The 27,812-nt window shown below is 44.4% G+C and overlaps 1 protein-coding gene across 1 annotated transcript in view; it reads left to right on the top strand.

The window, feature by feature from the left end:
• The window catches only part of PTPA (protein phosphatase 2 phosphatase activator), a 169,575-nt gene that overhangs the window by 13,601 nt on the left and 128,162 nt on the right, over window positions 1-27,812 (top strand). Inside the window, exon 2 of the mRNA XM_040324686.1 lies at window positions 1,043-1,152. Within this exon, the coding sequence (XP_040180620.1) occupies window positions 1,043-1,152 (110 nt within the window). The remainder of the gene's footprint in view (window positions 1-1,042; window positions 1,153-27,812) is intronic.

Raw genomic sequence — 27,812 nt, 5'->3', positions numbered from 1 at the left:
GCGGAGTCGGATTCCGCCTGATCTTCCTCCCTGAGCACGGGGGAGCCGGGGGAGAGATTCACTCACCGACCCTGGAGATGGAACCGGGGATTCTTCCAGCGTCTGCGATCGGGTGTGCTGGGAGGCCGTTGGAGTTTTTGAGGCCTTCGTCGTCGGCGCCATCTTTGGAGCCTCGCGGACGCGTGCGCTACTCCCGGCGAAGAAATCCAGCTGTCCCTGCCTGGTCCGGTCAGTCCTCGGTGGCTGGGAGGTGGACCAGTTTCTCTGGGACATCGTAGGCGTTGGATGGGGTAAGATTCTCCCCTTCAGCTGTGAGAAAGTGCGGCGGTGAGACGGAGCTGAGGAGACACACGTCCTCACTCCTCCATAGCCAGGACACGCCCCCCGCTCGGGATCAATTTGACGCATGCTCTGAATCATTGAACTTCATTCTTCTCGGCTAGTTGTAGTATGGTACGTCACTGAGTTCTTGACGGTCGGAATTTTGTGTGACCGTGTGTGTATGCAACACAAGTTTGAGCCAACGTTCCGTCGGGAAAAAAATCCATGGTTTTCTTGTCGGAATTTCCGATCGTGTGTACGCGGCATAAGGGAAAATAGTATAATGTATGGCCAGCTTTAGAGTGATCTCTGCATCAGGCTGCACCAAAATAGGAGAGGACCCCCATCGTATGACCTGTCACAGCCATGTGACCTGTATCTTCCTCCCCCCCCCATAGCAAACAAATGGGGCTTTGCTTGCTTTAGAGCAGTGGTTCTCAACCCTGTCCTCAAGTACCCCCAACAGGCCATGTTTGCAGGTTTTCATTTATCCTGCACAGGTGCCCTAAAATCAGAGTCAATGGCTTGGTATTTTGGACAGCTATTCTATGTAAGAGAAATTTCCAAAACATGGCCTGTTGGGGGTACATGAGGACAGGGTCGAGAACCACTGGTGTAGAGCACCGAAGTAAGCAGAATGGAAAGGCACATTGGTAGTTGAATGCAAATCAATTACAACAATTTTATACATGTAGTTACCTGTTTTTCTTCTCTCTGACAGGCTCCCACCATGGGGATGAGGTTCTTCCATCTCTTGTAGGACATACCTATATTGTTCCAAAGAAAGAGATCAACACGGTTCCGGACATGGCCAAATGGAAACGTTCTCAGGTACGGTCTATTTTCAGTTTTGCTGTAGGGATGAAAGTAATGAGATGTATTGGGGCTGCCTTTGCAGACTTTCTTCTGAATATGCTAGATTGGTGGTGTTCAAACTGTGTCCCATGGGCCCTTTGCGTGCCTTTGTCCAGCCCTTGGGGCACTGTTCATGCCATCGATATAAAGCACTATTCCTCCCACTAATACCAGGCACTATTCCCCCTACTTACACCAATGATGAGGCGCCATTCCTTCCACTGACAGCAATGTTGGGCCACTGTTCCTCCCACTAACACTAATGATGGGGCTCTATTACCCCCAATACTACTAATGATGGGGTTCCATTACTCCCAATAATACTAATGATGGGGTTCCATTACCTGCAATACTACTAATGGGGTTCCATTACCCCCAATACTACCAATGATGGGGGTTCCATTTCCCCCAATACTACTAATGATGGGGGTTCCATTACCCCCAATACTTCTAATGATGGGGCTCTATTACTCCTAATACTACTAATGATGGGGCTCCATTCCTCCCAATACTGTTAATGATGGGGTTCCATTCCTCCCAATACTGTTAATGATCGGGTCCAATACTACTAATAATGGGACTTTATTCCTCCTTCTACTGACCATAGTCACTATGTAATTGTTTTTACTCCCAGTTACCATCAAGTCTGACATATTGTCCACTCCCATATTTCTACTCCCAGTGGTCACAGTTTGACCTCCCTAAAATTTCAAGGACTGTAAACTGCCCCTTTGTTTAGAAAATTTGGAGACCCCTCTAGATGCCTGGTAGTGTCTGACTTAAATATATACGCTGCGCTTTCCAAAGTCATATACTATACCAGTGTAAAAAAGAAACATAAAATTGTGAAAAAAAGCATATTTCCTAACAGTGGAAAGGAACAAGTGTCTGAGCTAATTACTCATTACTGCTATGCTTGTTCTGGGTCAGAGACTCGGACAGTATTAAACTAAAAAAATGAAACAAAAAAAAAAAGACTGTCACTAAAAAGTTAAAAATAATGATTTTTCAGTGACCGCTGCACTCACAAAATGTCCACACAAACATTATACATATTAATCAAAAACGTGTTTATCAACAATAATTCATATTTCAGTGTGGATAGCAAAATCGTCACACCCAAAAGAACACCCCCAACTCTCAAGTCGCTTACCAGCTACTCTGACTTCAAGATGGGGGTCTGGCTGCACTTTATCCCAGTATCCCCATGGGATGGATGGGTGGATATTAGAAGCTAAGATTCCAAGATGGGTTACCATAGAACTATGATGTTCGACAGTGGGCTTTAGAAAAAGGGAGAGACGAAAGGAGGAACTCCAGGCTTTTTAATGAAGATTAAAACTACTTACTCGAAGGCAGGAGTAAAGTTGCATATAAAACAATCAATCACATGCAAACACCACAGCAGTAAAGGAGCATGCACTGTGTGTATCTCCTTCGTGCGCATGCTCTGAAAGGCGTTGGGAGCATGCCGGCGACGTCATCACGGTCGGTGCTTTGTTCCAGTGTGTGTTACAGCCCTTGTCCTTGGCTTTCCTCCATCCTTTTAGCATCCTGCTGGCCAGGACAGCCCCATGAGTGGTGATGATGGCTCCCAGCGCTGATCTGTGCAGCTTCCATCCACTGGACTGTAATATATGCCTGTTTCTCATTTCATGAGTTTTACTCTTTTTACATCTACAATTAATGTTCAACAGTCTACACCCAGAGGAGCCTGTATCTTCTTCTCTTTTTGCAGACTGCTTCCACTCCCCCCCCCTAAGGCTGACTCTAATGTAATTGGCTGTCTCTTCCATCCAACACACAGAGCCTAGAGCTCAAAGGACTTTTATGAGGGACATTGTATCTAAATAGACACCCTTCTTCTTTCGCCACTACCCACATGTTTTACTTTTAAAGCTGATCTCTAGGTTTTCTGACGCTTTAACCACTCCAGCCCCGAAAAGTTTTACCCCCTTAATGACCAGGCCATTTTCAACGATATGGCACTGTGTTACTTTAACTGACACTTGCCCGTTCATGCGACATTGTACCCAAATAAAATTAATGTCCCCCCCCCCCCCCACAAATAGATCTTTCTTTTGGCTGTATCTTAAATGGGTGTCTGAGTCTGAACCCACCTGTAGATTATACTGTACATGTTCGCTGCTGTTATTTGTCGCACAAAATATCTTCTAAGTAGTTTTGCTTAAGTAAGAGTTTTGACACTTTTTTTGGGGACCAGTGGCACCAATACAGTGCTCAGTGCTAAAACAAAATGCACTGTATAAAGGACACTGGCAGGGAAAGGGTTAAGTGTGCTCTTGGGAATGCTTTCAAACTGGGGGGTGGACTGACTGGAGGAAGGGGGACATCTCCAGCGACTGTGCAATCAGCGTAGCTTGCTGGTGTGCACAAGCCCAAGGAGAACATTGACAGGAAAAATAATAATTCGCAAGGTACATTTAAAAGAAAGCACGTTTTGATTACTCTATTTTTGTATGAAGGAAGCCCAGGGTAATTGCCCCCTTTTCCCCCCTTATTAATCGGTTAAAATCTGCAGATGTTAGTACTCTTGTCATAGCATGTTGACTTAGAATGATTTCAGCTAAAGCTACAATTATGTGGTCTGCATTGCCACCTGGTGGCCATTAATGATGCTGCATTTAGCACATTTTCATGTGCTGTATTCATAAATCACTTAGTTACTACCCCTGTGTGAGTTGATGCTAATTCATAACTACATATACATATATAAAATATACACACACTGCTCAAAAAAAATTAAAGGAACACTTTGAAAACATATAAGATTGGGTAAAAATCTCATGCTGGATATCTATACTGATATGGACTGGATAATGTGTTAGGAATGAAAGGATGGCACATCATTTGATGGAAATTAAAATTATTCACCTACAGATGGCTGAATTCAAAGACACCCCGAAAATCAAAGTGAAAAAAGTATTAAGCAAGCTAGTCCATTTTGCTGAAATTTCATTGCAACAACTCAGAATGGTCCTCAGTAGTTTGTGTGGCCCCCAAGTGCTTGTATGCATGCCTGACAACATCAGGGCATGCTGATAATGAGACAATGGATGGTGTCCTGGGGTATTTCCTCCCAGATCTGGACCAGAGCATCCCTTTGCTCCTGAACAGACTGAGGTGCAACCTGGCGGCACCGGATGGACCGAAACATAATGTCCCAAAGGTGTTCTTTTGGATTTAGGTCAGGTGAGCGTGGGAGCCATTCAATGGTGCCAATCGAGCTCCACAGTGTCTGGCAGTGAGCACAGAGCACACTAGAGGCTGTCGGGCTCTCAGGCCACCCCCATGAAGTCTGTTTCTGATTGTTTGGTCAGAGACATTCCCACCAGTAGCCTGCTGGAGGTCATTTTGTAGGACTCTGGCAGTGCTCATCCTGTTCCTCCTTGCACAAAGGAGCAGATACTGTTCCTGCTGATGGGTTAAGGACCTTCTACGGCTCTGTCCAGCTCTCCTAAAGTAACTGCCTGTCTCCTGGAATCTCCTCCATGCTCTTTAGACTGTGCTGGGAGACACAGCAAACCTTCTGGCAATGACACGTATTGATGTGCTATCCTGGAGAAGTTGGACTGCCTGTGCAACCTTTATAGGGTCCAAGTATCGCCTCGTGCTACCAGTAGCGCCACTGACCCCAGCCAAATGCAAAACTAGTGAAAAACAGTCAGAAAAGATGAGTAGGGAAAAAAATGTCAGACACCGCCACCTGAAAAAACATTCCTGTTTTGGAGGTCGTCTCATTGTTGCCCATCTAGTGCACCTGTTGTTAATCAGTTTCAGCTGCTTTGCTGGTAATTGAAATTAAGAACCCCCTCTGTATACACCCCTCCCCCTCTGCTACTTAAGGGCCCTTTCACACTGGTGCGTTTTTCGCGGTAAAAATAGAGCTATTAAAACGCCCATAAAACGCTCCCCATGCCCCCTCCATTGAAATGAATTATAAACCGCTGTAAAAAAAAGGGCGTTAAAATCGCGGCAAAACACTGCGTTTTTTACCGCGTTTTTAATTCATTTCAATGGAGAGGGGCATGGGGAGCGTTTTAATAGCGCTATTTTTACCGCAAAAACGCACCAGTGTGAAAGGGCCCTAACTGACCAGATCAATATCCCAGGAGTTCTGATTCAAAAGTGTTCCTTTAGAGCCCTTTCACACTGAAAACGCCTATAGCAGAGCGTTAAAATAGCGGTAAAACACTGTGATTTTACCGCGTTTTTACAGCGTTTTCAATTCATTTCAATGGAGGTGGTGTTTTTGGAGCGTTTTATGAGCGTTTTAATAATGCTATTTTTACTGCGAAAATGCAGCAAAAACGCAGCAGTGTGAAAGGGCTCTTAATTTTTTTGAGCAGTGTATGTGTGCGTGTGTATATATATATATATATATATATATATATATATATATATATATATTAAATATAAATTAGTGTCAGTAGTGCAGTGGACTTTGGGGAAATCTGCACTGCACTGGGTGATTAGGGTGTGCCCAGGCACCCCCTGCGCAAACCTATGAATGTAACTCAAAGACCGAGCAGGCAGAACACACTGGATAGTATACATAAACACCTTTTTAATGATAAAAATGTTGACAGCTCTCATTTTGGTACCAGGTCACATATAATTACATAGTTAGTCAGGTTGAAAAAAGACACAAGTCCATCTAATTCAACCATAAAAATAATAATATACAATCCCATATATCCAATCCAAAACCCCAACAAAGCATGATGCAATTTGCTACAGCAGGGGAAAAAATTCTGTCCTAATCCCCTGAGGGGCAATCAGATTTTCCCTGGATCAACTTTACCTATAAATGTTAGTACCCAGATATGTACAATTAGGAAAGTATCCAGGCCTTAAGACCCCTTTCACACTGGGTCGCTTTGCAGGCGCTATAAAGCTAAAAATGGCGCCTGCAAAGTGACCTGAAACAACCGCTGCTGTCTCTCCAGTGTGAAAGCCCAGAGGGCTTTCACACTGGAGCCGTGTGCTAGCAGGACGGTAAAAAAAAGTCCTGCTAGCAGCTTCTTTGGAGCGGTGAAAGTAGCAGAGGGTGAGGGGGGTAAAATCGTTCCGCTAGCGGCTGAATAAAAATAGCGGTGCTTTACCTTCAACCCCGCCCCAGTGTTAAAGGGACCTAAAGCAATCTACTGAGCTGGCCAAAACCACCTCTGGAGGGAGTCTATTCCACATATTCTCTTACTGTGAAGAATCCTTTCCATATTTGGAGATTAAATCTCTTTTTTCCTTTGGACGTATCCCTGTCACGAAGGGATAGTTCTCTGCCGGTACATATGACCTGATACCAGATGAGAGTTGTTTGCTTGGTTTTGAGATCTGGTCAAGTCTACACTGTACGAGTGTATTTTAATCCACATTTTTATAGTTGAAATGTGTTCATCCATCCAGTGCACTTTCTTGCATTAGATTTTAGCGTTTTTTTTTTTTTTTTTTTCGTTATGTCACCTCTTGGATATAAGTGGAGCATTGCAGTAGATTATTTCAGCAAATAAAAATAATGAATCTTGCGCTGCACCAAAATAAAATAATATTGAAATAATATCTCAAATATAAATGTCTCGTACAATAATTGTCCATAAAACAACGTAACTGTACAACAAGTGCAAAGGTGATCCTAATATACACTGTATTACCAAAAGTATTGGGACACCTGCCTTTGCATGCACACAAACTTTCCATTCAAAAAGCTTTTATTGAGCAAAAGACAGTGATAATAAACAGGGTATTCAAACGGTACATGGTTGTAGTTAATGTCAGGCGGTGTCATACAGAATGATATACTGTGTCAATTCTTTGCGGGATAAGAGAAAATATGAAAGGGCAGGTAAACAGCAATGTTCACAATCAAAAGCCAGATTGTATTGAATCGGCCACCCTTCCACCCCAGCACCCCCCATCCCTGGGGGTCCTGTCCTAATGTACAGGTGAGGCTGCCAACAGCCTCCCCTACATACAAGTCGCAGGGGCTTTGAGCCACCTGTCCCATATCTTTTCATATTTAGACGGGCACCCCCTATGCAAATAAACCATTTTTTTAATATGGCAAAACATACCCGAGCAATAACCTTCCGGGCCACAAAAAGTGTCTCATGTAGAAATATTGTACGAAATGTATTCATTTCCGCATCCGGAAAAATGCCAAGTAGGCATGGTTTTGGCTGAAGAGTTATGGGGGATCCCATTTTGTCTTGTAGGAATTTCACGACTTGTTCCCAAAATGCTTGGATTTTAATGCACTGCCACAGCAAGTGGAAAAAGGTGCCCTGAGCCTGGCCACACATCGGGCAGGTTGCTGGATAGTCCCTCCTGTATCTAGATATCCTGAGGGGCGTGAGGTAGGCCCTGTTGACTATAAAGGTTTGTGTGAGGCGCTCCGACAATTTGGGGGATACAAGTTTACATGCATCTAGGGCATCGCTCCACTCATCATCTTCCAAGGGACCCACCTCCCCCTCCCACCTGGGTTTCAAGGCATAGGCCGATGTGGTCGCGTCCGGGAGTGTCAGCATAGTGTGGAATTGGGATATCATTTTTTTGGGGTCTGGGTATTTAATTGCTGCCATTGGGGGGTTATCTGCCAACTGTAAGTCATCTTGAGGGAACTGAATGCACACAAACTTTAATGCCATCCCAGTCTTAGTTCATAGGGTTCAGTATTGAGTTGGCCCACCCTTTGTAGCTATAACAGCTTCAACTTTTCTGGGAAGGTTTAGGAGTGTGTCAAAGGCAATTTTGACTATTTTTACTGAAAGCACATTTGTCAGGTCAAGCACTGATGTTGGGTGAGAAGGCCTGGCTCACAGTCTCCATTCTAATTCATCCAAAATATGTTCTATCGGGTTGAGGTCAGGAATCTGTGCAGGCAAGTGAAGTTCCTCCACCCCAAACCCACTCATCCATGTCTTTATGGACCTTGCTTTGTGCACGGACAAGAAGTACTTTCTGCAGACCACTATGGGAGCCCACTTTTCTCCCAGTGTGGCCAATTTATTTTAGGCTCACTGAGAGTTAGAGGTGATATTTACTAATAAGCCCAGTGAGCTGGTGTGTTAGGGCTCTTTCACACAGGCGGACCGTTTAGGTCCGCCTGCCAGTTTTTAAGGCGGACCTGAACGGGCGCTCCGTGCTCCTCTATGCCACCGGATGTCAGCGGTCACATGCCCACTGACATCCGACCCGCCAAAGTGTGACAGAGGAAAAGCCTACTTTTCCATCCGGCTGGCGGATCGGATCGGGTGAACACCGACCGTCATAGGGGAGTGCGTAGAAAAGACAGGTGGTCCCTGCACAGTGTGCGAGGACCGCCCTGTCATCCGCCGGCTCAGTGGGGATCAACGGAGCGATCCCCGCTGAGCAAGCGGAGGTTCACGTGACGGATCATTACTGATCCTCTCTGTGTGAAAGGGGCCTTACAGGAGGTTCATTGATGGCCTGTTCATGATTTGGAGGGGGGATGTCTCCTTCATGGACATGTTGAAAATATGGTGTTCCTTGATTTAGAGATTACTCTACAGGAGGGAAGGTTTATTACCAGGAATTTGCTGTAAACCCACACATGGAAATGGCTATACAGTAAAACCTTGGTTTGAGAGCAACTTTTTTTTTTTTTTTTAAATACAGTTTGACTTGATATACAAGTAATGTCATGTCACCACTGAGTGTGAAAGAGAAGAGAGGCGCCTCTAAGTGTAGCAATATGGTTACATTTAATGAAGGTACAACATTTAGCAACTCACATGGTTGATGATTAAAAGAGGCACATCTAAGTATGCAGGCATCTGGGGTAAAGCTGTCCGCATAGACCGTCCTCCACACCGCCATTGATGTTATACCTTCCACTCTGCGCTCAATGAGCGCTTCAAGCCTCACTTTCAGGGGAGTCTTCCTGGTCATGATTGCAGACTGCCGGCAGTGAGAGCCGGTGGTGTGGAGGACTGTCTATGTGGATCGATTTACCCCGGATGCCTGCATACTTAGATGTGCCTGTTTTAATCATCAACCCTGTGAGTTGCTAAATGTTGTACCTTCATTAAATGTAACCATATTGCTACACTTAGAGGCACCTCTCTTCTCTTTTATACTCTGTAGCTCCTGCTGGATTTGCTTCTAATCCCCTTGGGGAGGTTCCCATTTGTGAATGGACATTTTATGGTTACACAATCTATCACATTGCTATAATCTTTTTATATGGACTATAAACTGAAGGACTTATGAATAAATGGTTGTTGAACGAATCTTGTGAGTTTCTATTATTTCTAATTGAGAAATTTGCTTTGATATACAAGTGCTTTGAATTACAAGCATGTTTCCGGAACTAATTATGCTCACAATCCAAGGTTTTACTGTGTATAGCTATAGATGGCTGTCATCGCAGACCCTGGCTTCTGAATATTCCCAAGGGACAGTTTGAGCGCTTGATGCGTAACTGCACCACTGAGAGTGATTATGTAGCACAAGCCTCTTTGTTTGAAAATAAATTTATACTTAACCACTTCCATACAGGGCACTTATACACCTTCCCGCCCAGACCAATTTTTAGCTTTCAGCGCTGTTGTACTTTAAATTACAATTGCGCGGTCATGCTACACTGTACCCAAACTACATTTTTATCATTTTGTACCCACAAATAGAGCTTTCTTTTGGTGGTATTTGATCACCTCTGGGATTTTTATTTTCTACAAAAAAAAAAAAAAAATGACCGAAAATTTCGATTTTTTTTTTTTTTGTTTCCGCTATAAAACATTGTAAATAAAAACGTTTTCTCCTTCACTAATGGGCACTGATGGTACTGCACTGACTGGCACTGATAAGGTGGCACTGATGGGCACCGATGAGGTGGCACTGATGTGGTGGCATTAATGATGGGCACCAATATGCAGCACGGATGGGCACTGATGGGCGGCACGGATAGGTGGCACAGATGGGCACAGATCGGCGGCACGGATGGGCAGGGATAGGTGGCACGGATGGGCAGGGATAGGTGGCACGGATGGGCAGGGAAAGGCGGCACGGATGGGCAGGGATAGGCGACACGTATGGGCACTGATAGGCAACATGGATGGGCACTGATAGGCGGCATGGATGGGCATAGATAGGCACTAACTAATGTGTTGTACTAATGGATGCCAATCAGTGCCAAACAATGCCTGCCAATCAGTGATGCCCATTGTGGGCACTGATTGGCATCCATTGTGGCACTGATTGGCATCCATCCATTGTGTCATCCCTGGTGGTCTAGGGTGGCATACCTTTTATTTAAATCCCTGGTGATCTAGTGGAATCCCTGGTGGTCCAGTGGGCATCCCTGGTGGTCCAGTGGGCATCCTCAGGGGGGGCTGTGCTGATAATCGATCAGCACAAACCCCCCCCCTGTCAGAGGAGCAGCCGATCGGCTCTCCTCTACTCGCGTCTGATAGACGCGAGTGAGGAAAAGCCGATTACCGGCTTTTGCTGTTTACATCGTGATCAGCCGTGATTGGACACGGCTGATCACGTGGTAAAGAGTCTCCGTGAGAGACACTTTACCTAGAACGGTGTTGCGGGGTGTCAGACTGACACCCTGCAACAACGATCGCCGCGATGCGCGCCCCCGGGGGCGCGCAGCGGCTCAGAATCCTGAGGACGTCATATGACGTCCAGTCAGGATTCTACAACCACTTTGCCGCCGTCAATCTGTCATTGGCGGGCGGCAAGTGGTTAAAGGAATTGATGGAAGGGCACCACCAGGAGTGGAGCCTCTGGCTTAAAGGATCACTAAAGGAATTTTTTTTTTTTTAGCTAAATAGCTTCCTTTACCTTACTGCAGTACTGGTTTCATGTCCTCATTGCTCGTTTTTGCTTTGAAGTAGCTGTAATTCTGCTGTGATCTCCACACTTCCTGGTTGTCTGGCTCCTTATGAAAAATCTCATGGGAGCTTCTCACTGTGGTCCAAGCTGTCATTACTGTGTGTCTAAAACTCCTCAGAACCAATTTGATTAATTTTAAAAACAAAACACTGCCCTGGATTTGTTTGTTTTTGTTCTGTGGGTCTCTTTACTTCACTTAAACCAGTTAAAAACCGAAAGTTAAACTAGAGGCACATTATATGATAGAATTTAATCTATTTTTAATCATTTTTAAAAGGAATCGGTTAACTTTTATGTCTCTATACCCTGTAAACAGTCATTTCAGCAAAAACATTTTTTCCCTTTAATTTGACCGTACACGGGGAAACCTCACCCGGCCCGGACACGGAAAGGATTGACAGATTGATAGCTCTTTCTCGATTCTGTGGGTGGTGGTGCATGGCCGTTCTTAGTTGGTGGAGCGATTTGTCTGGTTAATTCCGATAACGAACGAGACTCCTCCATGCTAACTAGTTATGCGACCCCTGGCATACCCTGCTATTGGCTGTCAGCATATGCTCCATCGTTGATTGAGTGGGTGTCAGAGATGGACAATATTGAGAGGATGCAGATTCTTCTGTCGCAGGAATTGGACACATATGAACGATGCTGCCAAATTTGGCGCCTTTGGAAGGTACTAAGGGAATCCCTTGAATTACAGTATCTATATATGGGTTAGATGGAGTTGGGATAAGTGAGGAGATCTCGGAGTAGCTATTTCTGGTATTTATTTATTACATTTTTTTTTTTTTTTTTTAGAGGGTTTAGGGGACATCTATCTCCTGACTCATGATTATTTCTGTTCAGTGCACTGGGGGTCACTAAGGCTCCTCAGATCCTTCATCTTCATTTTCATTTTATGCCAAGATTTGAGGCAACACCAGAGGGTTGCTCGGGGGGGGTCTTATGGAATCTTTTTTGTTATAGTCGTTCTTATTGCATAACCCTACCTGTGGTGCCTTGTCCCATGGTGTCCCCAGGCACCTGTTGGGCCAATGGTCCTATACGTTGTTTCCTTAGCTTGATCCTTGCCTCACTGGAGCTCCCTCGACCATTGTTAACTATTCTCCACAAGTACCCCCCATAGTTTCTGCCCACTTGTAGTGGCATCAAATGTTCTGCTACTGCCAACCAATTGTCTCATATGATGCCTAATCTTTTCTGCTGGTGCTATCTGGATAATATTCTCTCCCACGGTGCTGCTAAATTTGGAAGGAATGGCAATTCCCCTTGCGGGCATGATTTTTTCTTTTTTTTTTTGTTTTCATTTGATTGTTCGGTAACACCTATACTTAGTGGAACACTGTCCCCATGTTGTTAATTTTTCTTTTTTTCTAACTTGGTGTCCCTATGGAATTAAAACTAGTTTCTTGGAATATAAGAGGCTTGAATAACAAATTTAAACAATTCCTCAATACTCACAAACCGCATATGCTTTTTCTACAACAGGTTTTTAATGCCACCTATTCCAGCTACGCCAGGGGGGTTGCCATACTTCTCAACAAATCCCTTGCGTACAAGGTAATGCATGTATGCGCTGATCCAGGAGGCCAATTTATTATTTTAGTTTTGGAATTAGGCGCTGTGAAATATGTGTTTGTCATATTGTATATTCCTCCGCCATTTTTTCCTGGCATACTTTATACCATCTAGGAGAAACTGGCGCCTACAGTTAGCTAGAGTTATATGGGCTGGGGATTTTAATTCTGTATTGCAGGCTGATTTAGACTCATCCAAACCTCATAAAACATCTAGTATGGACCTTGGCTTTTGGGCTCAGACTTTTAATTTAACTGAAATTTGGAGATTCAAGTTTCCTCTGGACTGTTTTTACTCGCATTACATGCCTCATATAAATCTGGCTCCCGTATTGATTTAGCATTTAGCTCTACACCTATGTTATCGGACATTCTGGCGGCCTCCTATATGCCAGCAGGCATTTCGGACCACTCTCAGCTGGAAATAACTATAGCTGTAGGGGGTAGGGGCTTAAAAATGAGAAGGTGCGGGAGCTGCTGGCAGACTCTGCTACTCAATACTGGAAGATGAACGAATCCTCTGCATTCCCCCCACTGGTGTGGGATATACCCAAGGGCAATATATCAAATTGGCCAGGGTCGAGCATAATACCCAGCTATCCTTGCTCAAAGGGGCAGATCCGGAGAAGCTTCTGACTTAGTTTTTCCCAGTGGGTGAGGAAACAATTCTATTCTGGCAAAGGCCCATAGAGATCACATGCCTTACTCGGGCTGATGCTTCTATTCAAGCTGGTAAATTTGTTTGAATCTGGGGACAAAAACAGCAAGCTGTTAGCCAACTTAGTTGCAGACTCCAGACATCCGTTCAGAGACAACTGTCAGATCTCTAATGCCGGAGAATCTATTACTGACCCCTCTTGTATCCTATATGAATTTTCCAGCCATTTATACCATCAGGGTCCCTCTCCTGATCCCCTGTCCTTGCTGGACACTCTACATAGTCTCTCTTTATTGGAAGAGGAGGCTAAAGCTACTTTCACACTGGGGTGTTGCGCCGCCAGCGGCAAAGCGCTTCTATTTTTAGCTGTGCTTTACCGTCATTTACCGCCAAAAAAGGTTTAAAACCGCCCGCAAAGCCTTGCTGGAGTGAAAGGAGATGCTCTTTCAGGGCGCTCTGCAGGTACTATTTTTAGCGCTATAGCGCCTGCAAAGCGCCTCAGTGTGAAAGTAGCCCAAGTCTTTATACCACAAAATCTCCATCTCTGAAATAGAAATAGCTATTAACTCCCCCCCACAACAAAACTCCTGGGCCTGATGGATTACCGAGGGAATAGTACAAACGTATAGTGGTAGTAAACTCTGTACTACCACTTTCATGGCTATGGCTTTTTTGCTTTTCAGGGATGGAAAAAAAAAAAACGAGCAGCGGCTTTACTACCGCTTTAATTTTAAGGTACTAGCCCCACAGCTTTGCAAAGTGTTTGCGGAGAGTTATGAGTCTCAGTCTTTTCCCCCTCTCTGCATCAGGCAGATATTCTACTTCTACCTAAGCTGAGGAAAGACCCCAAACTCTGTGAGTTTTATAGACCCATTTCCCTTTTGAATTATGATTTAAACGTCCTGACTAAAGTTTTGGCCTTGAGACTGACGAAACTTATATCATCCTTGATCAAACCGGTTTTATCCCAGGCAAATCCACAGACGTCAACCTGCGCAGGGTTTTGACACACTTTCAGCTTTTTTTGAATGACCAGGTCCTTCCCTTAAGGAAGCACTGGTCTTAATTTCCCCATATTCCCCTTTATCAGGTCTAAGAGTAAACTGGGACAAGTCCCTTTATTTTGCCTATTGATCTAGAGGCGAGGGTTCTGGCTTATCCAGATTTGCAATTGCAATGGACTCGCACTGCCATATATTTGGGGGTGATGATCTCCTCTAGTGCATCGGAATATACTTCCGTGAATTTATTGCCACTATTGGACCTGGCAACGCATTTCTGCATGGTCCCTCCCTCTTAGGCAGGATTAATCTCCATTCAAATTTTTATTACCGTACTTCCCTCTATACTATACATACTTTGTCATGCCCTGGTGTGAAACCTCAGGAAATATTTTGGACAGTTTGCATCTGCAATGGCCTCGTTCCTATGGGGTACAAAGCATCCCAGGTTTAGGCTGGCAGTTCTATAAAGACCGCAGGATGGGTTGGCTTGTCCTGTTTTATTTGCTTATTATATTGCTGCTTTGCTTACTCAGGCGCACAACTTGTTGGTGGCAGATGAAACTAACGCTGCTGTGGTTCTAGAGGCGGCATATCTTGGTTTATTGAAGCCTTGCACAATATACTATATAGAGGCTCCTCATTCCTCTTTCCAACTACACCTTCCATAAATTCCGTTGTAATGGCATGGCAATCCCAACACCCATTGTCCCCTCATAATTTCTCGCCCCATACACCACTGTGGCTCAACCCCTCTCTCAAACAATTCTGTTTGATCTCAGACCCCAAAACCTTATCCAAATGTGTACAGGGGGTGTTCTTCAGACTTTTGATTCCCTTAAAAAGGGCTACTCTTTCCCTAACTCGTACCTGTTTCGTTACCTCCAGTTGTGCCATGCATTTCAGTTGCAATTTCGCTATCAACCAATATCTCTTAGATTATCAGGGATTGAGTCCCTATTGTAAGAGGAAACCCTAGAGAAACCTCTCTCCACCATTGACGTATAATGCCTTTAGCCCACTATCCACTAGACGTGCACTGCCTAAAAATGTGTTCATTTTTGTTTCATTCATTTTTTTTTGTTTCGTTTTTCATGGCCATTCGTTATGATTCCATTTTTAAAATGTGGGCGCACCCCCTTGCGGCCATCACTTGACTATACACGGGATTGGAAAGAGGTTAAAAAACGAATTCGGAACTAAACTGAACATGTCCAGTATCCACAATGGTCTTGATAAGCTTCTGTTCTGTGCGCATGGAGGTCCCGGAGGTGGACTCGGGACTGGGAGGATGTTTGGGAATATCCCATGCACCACCTGGTTTCGGCTAGCTTAATACAATTTAAAATTCTTCATAACGTCTACCTTACTCAACAAAGATTACATAAGATTTTCCCCTACACTCATCTACGTGTTGGCGCTGTACAGAAGACCCTGCCATATTTTTGCATATATTTTTGGACTTAAATTTCTTGATGTATTTGTTTTGTTACTACCATCGGAACCCCTGTCCATTGATGTTTGTATATTGGGTCTTGTCCATCTACTAGCTCTCTCCAGGGCCACGAGATTTTTGATAGGCCTGTTATTATTTTATGCTCAAGTCTATATTCCTTCAATGGAAATCTCCTCAGGCCCCTACTTTTAAACTTCTGGAAGTCCGTTGTTAATAAAAATGATATCTTTTGTACAAATTCACATATGAATCTAGAGGTTGTCCTAATAAATTTTCTAAGGTATGGGCCATCTGGTTGGAGTCAGGGAAAATACGGTCATCTCAACAGTAGTACTACCATAATTTAATTCTGTCTTGCTCCTTTTTATCTTCTACTGATTTAGCTTGGTATACTGTGGGAGAGTTGTCTCCTTATGTTTGGAGCACTTCAGCAGGTTGGTTTCTAATTACTTAATTTTTTTTTTTTTTGTTTTCTTAAACCTGGGTATGCCCAATAGGCTTTGTTTTGTAACTTTATCTTATTCTTAAATGTAATAAAAAGAATGTACAAAAAAAAAAGTTGTAAAGGCATTTTTTTTTTTTTTACCTTACTGCATACTACGTAGTAAGGTAAAAAACATTTTCCATGCTGCTCCCCTAAATGCATTCTTGAGCCCGATCTTGGATCAGTGATGTTCACAAGGCGCTCTCTGTCCTCATTGGCTCTGATACAGCAGCGGGAGCCATTGGCCCCCTCTGCTGTCATTTAGAGCCAGTGACAATGTAGTGGGGGTGGGGCCGATCCCTGCTTTGTGTTTTATTGATAAACAGAGCAGGGCTCGGGAGTGAGCATGCATGAGTGCCTCCAAAGCAAGTGTCTTGCTGTGGATGCACTTCGCATGGGGGGGGGGGGGAGGAGCATCGGTGGGGGACCTGAAAAGGAGAAGATTGGGGCTGCTTTGTGCTAAACCATTGCACATAGCATGTAAGTATAACATATTTGTTGTTTAAAAAAACAACTATTACAATTACTAAGGCCCCTTTCACACTGGAGCGGGAGTATTCGGCCGGTAGCGGTGCGGTTTTAACCCCTGCTAGCAGCCAAGAAAGGATAAATACTGTGCGCAGAGGCGCATTACTGGCAGTATAGCCGCAGTTTCCCATTGCTTTCAATGGAAAGAAGCGGTGCAGGAGTGGTAAACACACCTCTCCAAAAATGCGGCTAGCAGGACTTTTGGAGCGGTCCTGCTAGCGCACCACTCCAGTGTGAAAGCCTTCAGAGTACATACAGGAAGTCAGGTAAATCTGTGGGTGTTGTCACAGACGGGAGATACATTTCTGCCTTGTTTAGACAATACACCACTTATTATTAGGTGTCGGCTGCAGAAGTAGCCAGAAAGGTTTAAGGGCGTTGGAAAACTTCAGCTGTTCAGAATGAGGCAATTAAGACCTCTATAAGTAATCCAGAGGATTACTACTGATTGCTGCATCCTGAGGCTTTTTGAGTGAAGGAGAGCAGTGAACAGAAATACTTCTGAAGAGGTGAGGTGCTGTTGATTTTTCTGTGTGATAAAAATCAAAAAGACTTTTTTTTTCTGCTGTGTGACCAGCAGTGTCTGCCCAGCAGTAGGCTGTGCCAGACTCCATAGATAGGTTCCTGTGTGGTGAAGGTAGACGCCCCAAGTGTCCAGGGTTTATTTTATGTTTGATTTTGTTTATGCTGTTTGGATGCTTGCAATTGTTTCTAGAAAGATGGAAGAATAAACCAAAATCTTTGTTTTCAACCGTCTTCGGCTGTTTCTCTGTATCGTTCAGTGTGTAGTGAACCCATCTAGAGGGTCACACACCCCGCTACCGAGCTAACCCCTTACAATACATTTTCTATATTTTGTGTTTTCTACTGAAATGTATAATATTAGCCTTGCAATGGGAGTCCCTGGACTAGGTTGATGAGTGGGAGAAAAAGGTGCTTATGTAGGCTTATGCCACGTACACACAACCGTTTTTCATGACGTGAAAAATGAATTTTTTTTTTATGTTATTAAAAACGATTGTGTGTGGGCTTCAGAGCATTTTTCATGACGTGAAAAATGGGCATTAAAAATTAAGAACATGCTCTTTTTTTCACGTTGTCGTTTTTCACGTCGTAAAAAATGGTCGTGTGTAGGCTTTAACGCATGCTCAGAAGCAAGTTATGAGACGGGAGCGCTCGTTCTGGTAAAACTAGCGTTCGTAATGGAGATGGCACATTCGTCACGCTGTAACAGACAGAAAAGCACAAATCGTCTCTCACCAAACTTTTACTAACACGAAATCCGCAAAAGCAGCCCAAAGGGTGGCGCCATCTGAATGGAACTTCCCCTAGTCCTACTGTGGTCAGTGGAATTAGCAAAAGCCCCTGTGTTCGTGGGAGTAAATAACTCCTCAGGATTTGGTCATTGGGAGTAAAACTATTTTATAATGTCTGTGGTAAGTAGGAGAAGGAACGGTGGCCCATCGTTGATGTCAGTAGCAGGAACAGTGCCCCAGTGTTGGCATTAGTCACTGCGAAGTTACCAACGATAGAGCATTATTCCTTCCACTAATGCTCTATCGTTGGTGTCAGTAGGATCTCTGTGAATTCATTGTCCGAACGCAAGTCCTGATAAAGGGTGAATGTTGAGCTCTTGAAATGTATTTGCTCTTAAAAAAAAATCTGCCCTGTTGTGTGTGTGTGTGTGTGTTTAAGGTATTGTTTTCATTTTACATTGTTATAACGTACAAGAACCACAGCCAACGCTTTGTCAGTCCCAAGTAACTTCGCAGGCTATAGCTCATTTTCCACCCGCAGACCTATACGATGCTCTATCCTCCTGTCTTAAGCCTAGTACACACAGGCCTGAATTTCATCCGCATCAACCGGTTCAATAGAAACCAGCCAGTATTAGGCAGCCGGTCTGACAGAAGTTGTCTTTTTGGTCAGCTTCTGTCGAAGGCTCATGACCGAGAAAAGGTCTGCCAATTGTACTGCATATCACAAGCTCAATGTGATGATAAACCGTCCAATCTTTCAGGTCTGCTGTACATATTCTGATTACAGGAAATTGACATCAAAACCTATACGTCGTATGTGTTTCAAGGGGAGAGTCCCCTCTTCATTGGAGCCATCATTGGGCTTCATGCACATGGCAGTACAGGGACCATAAAGCATGCAGAGCCTGCCTAATGACATTCCTGGGACCTGCTGCCACTGAATACCCATTGAGATGAATTATAAGAAGAAACTGGTTGTGTGCTGGTTTTGTGTGACGCACCCACATTTGCACTGACTTATGTTACGAATGCACACTATCTGCGTTCTTAGCATTTGTCCTTGCACAATGGCCATACGGGGGCTGTACAGAGTGGGGTAATGACATTCCCTTGGCTTGCTGCATTTAGAGGACTTTTCTAATGCATCTAAATGAGAGGTTGTATGCTGCTGCAGGGGGTCCTGGGAATATAATTAGACAGGTTATGTTAACTGTGCACTGATAAATGCACCAAATGCAGATAGTATATGTGTGGCGCATGCGTCAGTGCACATGCGCATTCTTTATGCAGTGGGTCTCAGGAATATCATTACACAGGCTCTGGGCACTGTACAGCCCCTCGAACAATTGTGTGCATATGAAGTCTTATGGTGCTGCATGTTAGTGTTTGCTAGGTAGGGCAAGTTCCCATTTAGGCCCCATTCACACTTGTGCGACTTGTAATGCGACTCTGGTCACCAAAGTCGCGTGACAAGTTGCGCCCTATGTTCCCCTATGATAACCGTTCATGTCTGTGTGACTTAAAGTCGCAGGGACTTCAAAGTAGTACCTGCACTACTTTGGTCAGACTTTCATGTGACCTCAATGTAAACCAGGGGTAGGCAACCTCGGCCTGCCAGCTTTGGTGAAACTACAAATCTCATCATGCCTCTGCCTCTAGGAGTCATGCCTGTGATTGTTGGGGTCTTGCAATGTCTTATGGGACTTGTAGTTTTAAAACAGCTGGAGGGCCAAGGTTGCCTATCCCTGATGTAAACCCTCAAAAGTCGCGTCAGTCGCACCTGCATGATATGCATGCGATTTGGGTGCGACTTGTGAAAAGAATACCAGCAATGAAAAAAAAAACACAGCATGGGGTCCCCCCAATGCATACCAGGCCTTTCGGGTCCCACTACAAAATGCAAAAAAAAAAAAAGCGTTGGGTCCTCCCTAACAGACCCTTATCCAAGTATGCAGGTCAGGAAAGGGAATGAGGACAAGCGGCCCCCCCCCCCCCCTCTTCTGAACCATAAGATGCCACCATGTTGAAGGCATGTGGCTTGGTATTGTTCAGGAGGAGGGGCCTGGTATGCATTTATGCATTGGGGGGGTGCCATTTTAATTTTTTCATTGCTGCCATTCCTACTCTTCCCCCCCCCCCCCTTTTTTTTTTCCACTCGGCTGTCAGTGGAAACCCGCTGACAGCTGATGAGTCATCGGTTTTTGGACGTGGTGGCCGGTGTTCTATCAAAGTGCCCCCCATCGAATAGTGCCCACGCAGGACGGAGGGGCACTCCAGTTTCACAGTTGCCAATCAGCTGGAGTGACGTTACCAGGGCGCAAGCGCACATCGTAGGAGGTATCTCCCGATGGGAAATACCATTTCAAAGGCACAATTGAAACCTATACAAACAGTGGGGGTAGAGTGTAGTTCTCCCATTGTGCTCGCTGTTGCGGCGCGGCTTTACAGTGTGCTGATGGTCTGGTTTTGTCTGTGTTGAACGGACGGTTTTGCCTGTGTGAGAGGGCGGGTTGCAACACAGACAAAACCAGCCCTTCAACACACCCACATGCCGCCCTCCAGCAGCAGCGATGCACAATCTGAGAACTATGGTCTCCCCCCGCTGTTTGTATAGGTGCAAATTGTGCCTTTTGAAATAGTATCTTCCATCAAGAGACACCTCCTATGATGTGGTTATGTCAGCCCAGCTGATCGGCAAATCAGCTGTTGTGCTATGACGTACGCTGCATGCGCAGTTCCTCCTGGGCACTATTCGATGGGGGGCACTTCTCGACAGAACAGTGGCATACTGGCCCATTCCAACTAGCTATTCATCACACAAAATTCAGATTGGTTGATCAATTTTCGACCGTTGCAAATTCAAATTGGTCTGAAAATAAAAGAAACCAAACAAAACAAATCTTTCCGTTCTGCACATGTCTAAAGACTTTGTATAGTACAAACAAAACAATCTCCTATTCATCAAAGCCAAAGTCATAACAAAGTTGCACCCATCCAAAGTCGCACCAATTCGCAATGTAAATCGCATTGTTTTTAAATTGCACAAGTGTGAATGGACTCTTTAGAGCTAAATCGTTTTTATTTGTTATGTGAACATGTAGCAAATATAAAGTAGATGCTGTATTATCCTAATTTGTCTAGTTGAAGCACTCTCTGAGCTATTGGGTATCCACAGACTGACCCTTTCATCTGTTGGTGTGTGAACGCAGGCAGCACATGTGTGCCCTTCTAGGCCTAACCTTGTTGATCTTATCTTAGAGGTCAGTGCTCAGGGCAGGTGAAGCCCATGGAGTCGGTGATGACAGCTCAGGGACCTCAGCTGCAGATTGGTCAATGGCTGTCAGTTATTACAGAGCCGTTCTATAAAGCAGAAGAATGAGTGACTGCTTATTTTGCCCCTGAGAGGTTGGAGCCTTGTCTATTGACGAGAAAGGGCACACACAAAGGCTTGAATGTCACCCTTCACCCTCTTTCATTTGGCGCTCCCTCGGCCAAGCTACTGCTAGCAGTTTTATTGCAAGTAGACCTTCATGGTAAATTATTGTTTATTGCACTTTACAATCTCACGTGCAGTGATGTCTTGGGGGTTTATTTGAAAGAAAAACTATAATGGCTATTGGGTAATTTCTGTTTTAAGCACAACTACAGCAAAAAAATGTTTTTACTTAACAAAGTAGGGAGAGGATCAAACCTTTTGTCAGGTTTTTATTTTAAGTCTGCATCACCACTGGGGAAATGAAAGCTAATTTTAAAGCGGAGTTCCACCCAAAAATGGAACTTCTGGTTTTCGGAAACCCTCCCCCCCTCCGATGTCACATTTGGCACCTTTCAGGGGGGAGGGGGGGTGCAGATATCTGTCTAAGACAGGTATTTGCACCCACTTCCGACATAGACTCCCGTGGGAGTCACGCCACATCCCCCCGATGTCTCCTGGGAAACACACTGCTCCCAGGAGAGAGCGGGGACCAGTGAGAGCGCGCTGTGCTACTCGCGCATGCGCAGTAGAGGACCGGGCAGTGAAGCTGCAATGCTTCACTTCCTGATTCCCTCACCGAGGATGGCGGCGGGGGCAGCCGAGAGACGAGCGATTGCCCGGACTCGGCTGCCAACATCGCGGGCGCGCTGGACAGGTAAGTGTCCATTTTTTAAAAGTCAGCAATTGCAGTATTTGTAGCTGCTGGCTTTAAAAAAAAAATAAAAATTTGGGTGGACCTCCGCTTTTTAACCTTAGTTTACAATATTACTGCTGCATAGTTGCTCTTCTTTTAGTGCGTTTTTTGTAGAATGTTTATGCTTTTTTGTATTGGCCAATGAATAGCAATATTTTACTGTGACATCATTGTTGCTAGGAGGAAGAGACGTGATGTTAAACGCAAAGCTGCAACAAAAACATGTACCGGTATATGTACTGTAAATGCTCTTAATGTAAGGTGACCAGATTTTTTAAATGAAATCCTGGGACATATTTTTGTAATTTTTTTTATTAGTAATGGTGGCAATCAGCAACTCTCTGCCCATCGTCGTTCCCTTAGTCTGTCGAGTCTCACTCTCTAGCCCTGGCTACTACTGGGTGGGGAGCGGAGGAAGATCACTCTGCCAGGGAAGGCAAGAAGATAAGCAAGCAGGTGGCTGGCCAGGACTTGAGCCAAAACACCAAGACACATATCGAAAAGCAGACCTGCTCAATATGTGTCTTGGTGAGTGGCATTTTGATTTTGTACATCATTGTTAATTATATTGCTATGGGAGGACACCAGGCACCCCTACATTTATCCTTACGTTGGGGTGGACAGGTCCTCTTTATATTTGTGTTTACATTTTTATTGATTTGTATACATTTTCTTTATAGAACCTATGTCTGCGTAAAAACATTTGCTCCCTGAAAAAGACCGATACTACGAAGGTCGAAACGCGTAGGGACTTTTTCCGCACATAGTGCTTATATGCATATATTATTGTTCAAATTTGAATTGTTATTGTTACCATGTTGTGATTAATTTCTTTGCTTTTTTGTTTATGGATTGATTTTTATCAAAGCTCATATCCTGAGTTTCCTCTTTGTCCAGGGGCTCTTTTTTTGATACCTTATTTATTCCAATAAATTTATACCTTTTTTACCAACTTGTACATTATTTATATCGTGCTGCAACACAAAGCCCCTAGGGGTAAATTTCCTTTTTTTCAAGTATTACCAGGGGTGTGTAGCATCCTTTATCCATGGGTTGTAATACCTTTTCTTTGCCTCAAATTACCAACCGAGCAATCCATTCCACATCTTCCAGGACCTCCTGCTTTCTAGCTCCCTGTCGCCTCCTCCCATGCTCCCTCCAGGACTTGTCCAGAGCTTTTCCTATACTATCTTACCCCAATCTGTCCAACTTACTCCTACTCTAGCAACCTTTTAGATGATCCCTGGAAATACATCTCTTAATAGAGGCCTTTCCTGCCTCTAACTAATAAACTGAATTTTTACTTTCTCCATCAGTTCATCTCCCATAGTTTTATTACCTTTTTGTATCACTTGACTCTTCCTTTTCCTTTTAGATTGTAAGTGCCAATGAGCAGGGCCCTCTGATTCCTCTTGTATTGTCTCTGCTGCTGCCAATTTTGACATCCGTGTGGGTGCACAGCCCTGAACACACAGTATCCACTCTGGGTCATTTGTGAGTAGCGGCTGTATCCATGCCGCCACTGTGTCCCAGTTGACATCAATGGTACTGCCTGCACAGAAATGCATGGAACATCTGGGTATCCTTTGCACAGGCGTACACTTGTAGGCCTTATACTTGGTGCTTTTATCCAGAGAGCATTCTGATGTACAGCAGTTACAATTTATTGGCTTGTTCATACAATATGCTTTGAGTTGGGTTAATCTGCATAAAACAATGAGACTCAATGCAAGGGCACATAGACTATTTATTTTCGATGCACTCTGTTCACGCCATATCATTGCATTGAGGTGTAGTGTGGTGCATAAAAGTGTCAAAGCATAGACTTCAGTGAAGTGTCATTTGGCCGGCCATACACAGAGAACATTTCTTTCCTGCAAAATAAATTGGCTTGATTCCCTCATTAATACAGACATGGTTGATGCAAGAATTCCTCCTAGGACAATGTCTTCTCCTGGTGGAGGGGCGAGTGAGGGAAACCATATGATTTGCCTCTCCTTTTAATGGTCTGACATCCCTCACTGGCGCCCACATCCTCTCCCTGTTTCTTACAGGTGCTGGCTGGCACAGGATGACGCCACATGCTGGAGTTTAGTGATCCTGGTACACAGATCTGTGCTGGATTATAAACTGAGCTGCGCATTGCATGTCTCTTTTGCAATAAAAAGTCTGCCAGCTTGCAGTTTTGTAGCTGGAGACTTCGCACCGGACTACCTCCATACTACAACTCAATGATTTAAGCAGAATCAGTTTAAGCCTTTAGTCTTGCTGCTCCTCATAACATATATATTTCTTTAAATTTAGTTGCAGTGGAAGATGATGGTGATTACAGCAGATTGGGTACAGAAACTCTGATTGGAGCCATGTCGTGGGCTGCTGACCTCTCATGCAATAGTCATATGATGGCTTTCAGTGATCCATCAGCGAGACTCGCTAGTAAAGTAAAATTACTTCTCTTTATGCTTCTTCAAACAAAGACAACATTTTACTAATTTCACCGGTAGAAGAAATTCCCCTCCATGTGTGGGACAATACAGATGATCTAATGTATATCGGTATTTAGAATTCATACCATATTCGGAAACATTCCAGAAGCAGGACATCACTCTGATGCTGACGTGTGTCCAGTCCACTGATCAGATTACTATTACGTCATCTGCTGGGTGTCTGGTAGATTTACAGCATTGCGCATGCATTTTTTGGCCTCCTGCACATGGCTGTATTCATTTATGATGGATCTTGCTGGCAACAATATCATGTGTGAAAAGTTGACTGAACTCGCACACATTATGCCCATATGAGTTGAGATGTGTTGTACGTCATCTGTGCGGTGGCAGCGGCATAGAACTACCTCAGCCTTTTCTTTCTGAAAGACCGAAGAGCGAGTTCATTCTGCGCACACACTGCCACTGCAGTAATGACTTATACAGGGGCAGATGCCAACATCAATAGTAAGTAATCAGTTGTGGCGGTGCAGGCGCAGACAAACCCGACCTGCGCTGCTGCCACTACCTACACATTGTTGGTGTTTAAATGTTGCCCCTGAAATGACTAGGCAGTGCTGGCGGTGCATAGGGTCCATGTATGCTGTACAAATAAGTGACAGCCACCATAGCTCCCAACTGCCCCTGATTTGGAGCAATGTCCCTCTGTTTTTCATTCCTCCTCATTTGTCCCTCATTTTGGCCTGATCTATATAGATGGATAAAAAATGCACTTTCCATTTATCAAAAATAGTTTTCCAGTGCTAAACATTTTATCTGATTTCTAAATTGTTGCATTTGTAAATTCCAAAAGCCATATAAAGGAATAGTAGCGGTAAAAAAGCACTTGTGGGTTTAACCAATCTTGCGTTGTGTTTTTTTTTTTACAATTCTCTTTTAAGGGGGCGTGGTACGGGGTGTATCCTGTGCCTGCATACTTTTGCTAATAGGTGTCCCTCATTTCCATCTAAAAAAATTGGGAGGTGTGCAACCACCCCAATCTATAACTAGCCTTTACAGCGAGTGCCAGTTCACACTACCGCTACTTGAGATCCGACTTGTGTCGCCCCAAATCGCACGTCATAAGAAATTACATGGAGCCCTGGTTCACACTGGGTACGATTTGGAACGATTTGAGATGCGATTTGACATGTCAAATCGCATCTCAAATCGGCGGCAATTGTCGGCAATGGCACTGTCCTAATCAGTGCGACGCCGCATCTGCGATTTCAAAAAGTAGTTCCTGTACTACTTTTTGCGATTTCGGGCCGCGATTTACATTAAATTGCGGCCGAAATCGCGGCAAAATCGCAACCGCGAAATCGCGGTAAAATCGCGCATTTTACCGCGATTTTGAATTCGCAGCAGTGTGAACCTAGGCGGAAGTGAATGAAAGCCATCTTAATGCACACTACTGAAGTCGCTCCAACTTCAGAAAAGGTTCCTGTACTACTTCAAGGCGACTTGTACCCATTGATTTCAAAAGTCAGATAACTGTCTAAACTGAAGCAACTTTCCAGGAAGAGAAAATAGTTTTCTTAGGCAAACCACTCCCTCCCACAGAGCTGATTATTGTTTGATTGGCAACAGCCAAAGTCGCCTGTCCTGGAGGCGACTCGAAGTCGCGTTGTAAGTCACGCTGAAGTTGTCTTGCAAAGTCGCGCTGGAAGTCGTGTTACCCCTGTGTGAACCGGCACTCAGGTGCACATGGAAGGTGCTTTGCACATTACAAACAGAAAATTTCCCATCACACTGACAAGCCAACTTGCAATGAAAAACAAATCGCCCCATTTTAACAGTGCATGTCAACCACTGAAGACCCGGACCTTTAGACAGGTAAAGAACCCGGCCAGTTTTTGCGATTCGGCACTGCGTCGCTTTAACTGACTGTCCTTTTTTCCCCACAAATAGAGCTTTCTTTTGGTGGTATTTGATCACCTCTGCGGTTTTTATTTTTTGCGCTATAAACAAAAATAGAGCGACAATTTTGAAAAAAATGCAATATTTTTTACTTTTTGCTATAATAAATATCCCCCAAAAATATATACATTTATTTTTTCCTCAGTTTAGGCCGATATGTATTCTACCTATTTTTGGTGAAAAAAAAATCGCAATAAGCGTTTATCGATTTTGGTTTGTGCAAAATTTATAGCGTTTACAAAATAGGGGATAGTTGTATTGCATTTTTATTATTTTTTTTACTACTAATGGCGTCGATCAGCGATTTTTTTTTTTTTTTTTTTTTTTTTTTTTTTTTTTTTTTTTTTAGTGACTGCGACATTATGGCGGACACATTGGACAATTTTGACACATTTTTGGACCATTGTCATTTTCACAGCAAAAAAATTATTAAAAATGCATTGTTTACTGTGAAAATTACAATTGCAGTTAAGGAGTTAACCACTAGGGGGCGCTCAAGGGGTTAAAGCAGAGTTCCACCCTATTTTTCAACCTGTTTGCATTTTAATTAACACTGCCCCCTTAAATAGAATTGGCATGTTTTTTTTTTTTTTTTGTTTGACAAACTCACGGTTTTATTCCTGTGAGTTTGTCTTCCCTTTGCGGCGGATGGCTTCTCCGCCGCATCCAGCGCTGCTATGCCTCCTGGGTGATGTGTGTCATCAATCCCAGGAGGCTGGGCTGAACGAGCGCCGCCGTACAGTAGTTGAATCTCGGGGGGGCGGGAGGGAGGACAGTGCCGCCCATAGAGGTGGTGTCCTCTTCCTCCTCTCCAACTCCCCCCTGCTAGCACCGCCCCCCCGCCTCCACCACCCGCCCGCCGTCTGTCTCCGGTTTGCGGAGATACAGATCATCAGGATGACAGAGCGCATCTCTGATAGATCTGTATGTGAGAACACCGCTCGCTCGTAGTACTGCCCCGCCTCCCTGTACATAGAAACAGCGCGCTCTGCACTGTGTGTTACAATTCTAGTCCAGGGGGGCGGGGCTGTACTACGAGCGGGTGTTCTCACATACAGATCCATCAGAGATGCGCTCCTCTGTCATCCTGATGATCTGTAACTCTCCCCACTCTGCACTGGTGTCACAGAGTTAGTGGGAGAGCGAGCTTGCCATCCACTGTGCCCGTAACTGTGCCCAATGCTGCCCTCACTGCCCCTCACTGTGCCCAACGCTG

This window comes from Rana temporaria, chromosome 9, assembly GCF_905171775.1.
Source record: "Rana temporaria chromosome 9, aRanTem1.1, whole genome shotgun sequence".
NCBI classification, from domain to species: Eukaryota; Metazoa; Chordata; class Amphibia; order Anura; family Ranidae; genus Rana; species Rana temporaria.
Note: the sequence above shows the minus strand (reverse complement) of the source record. Positions and strands in the feature narration are given on the sequence as shown.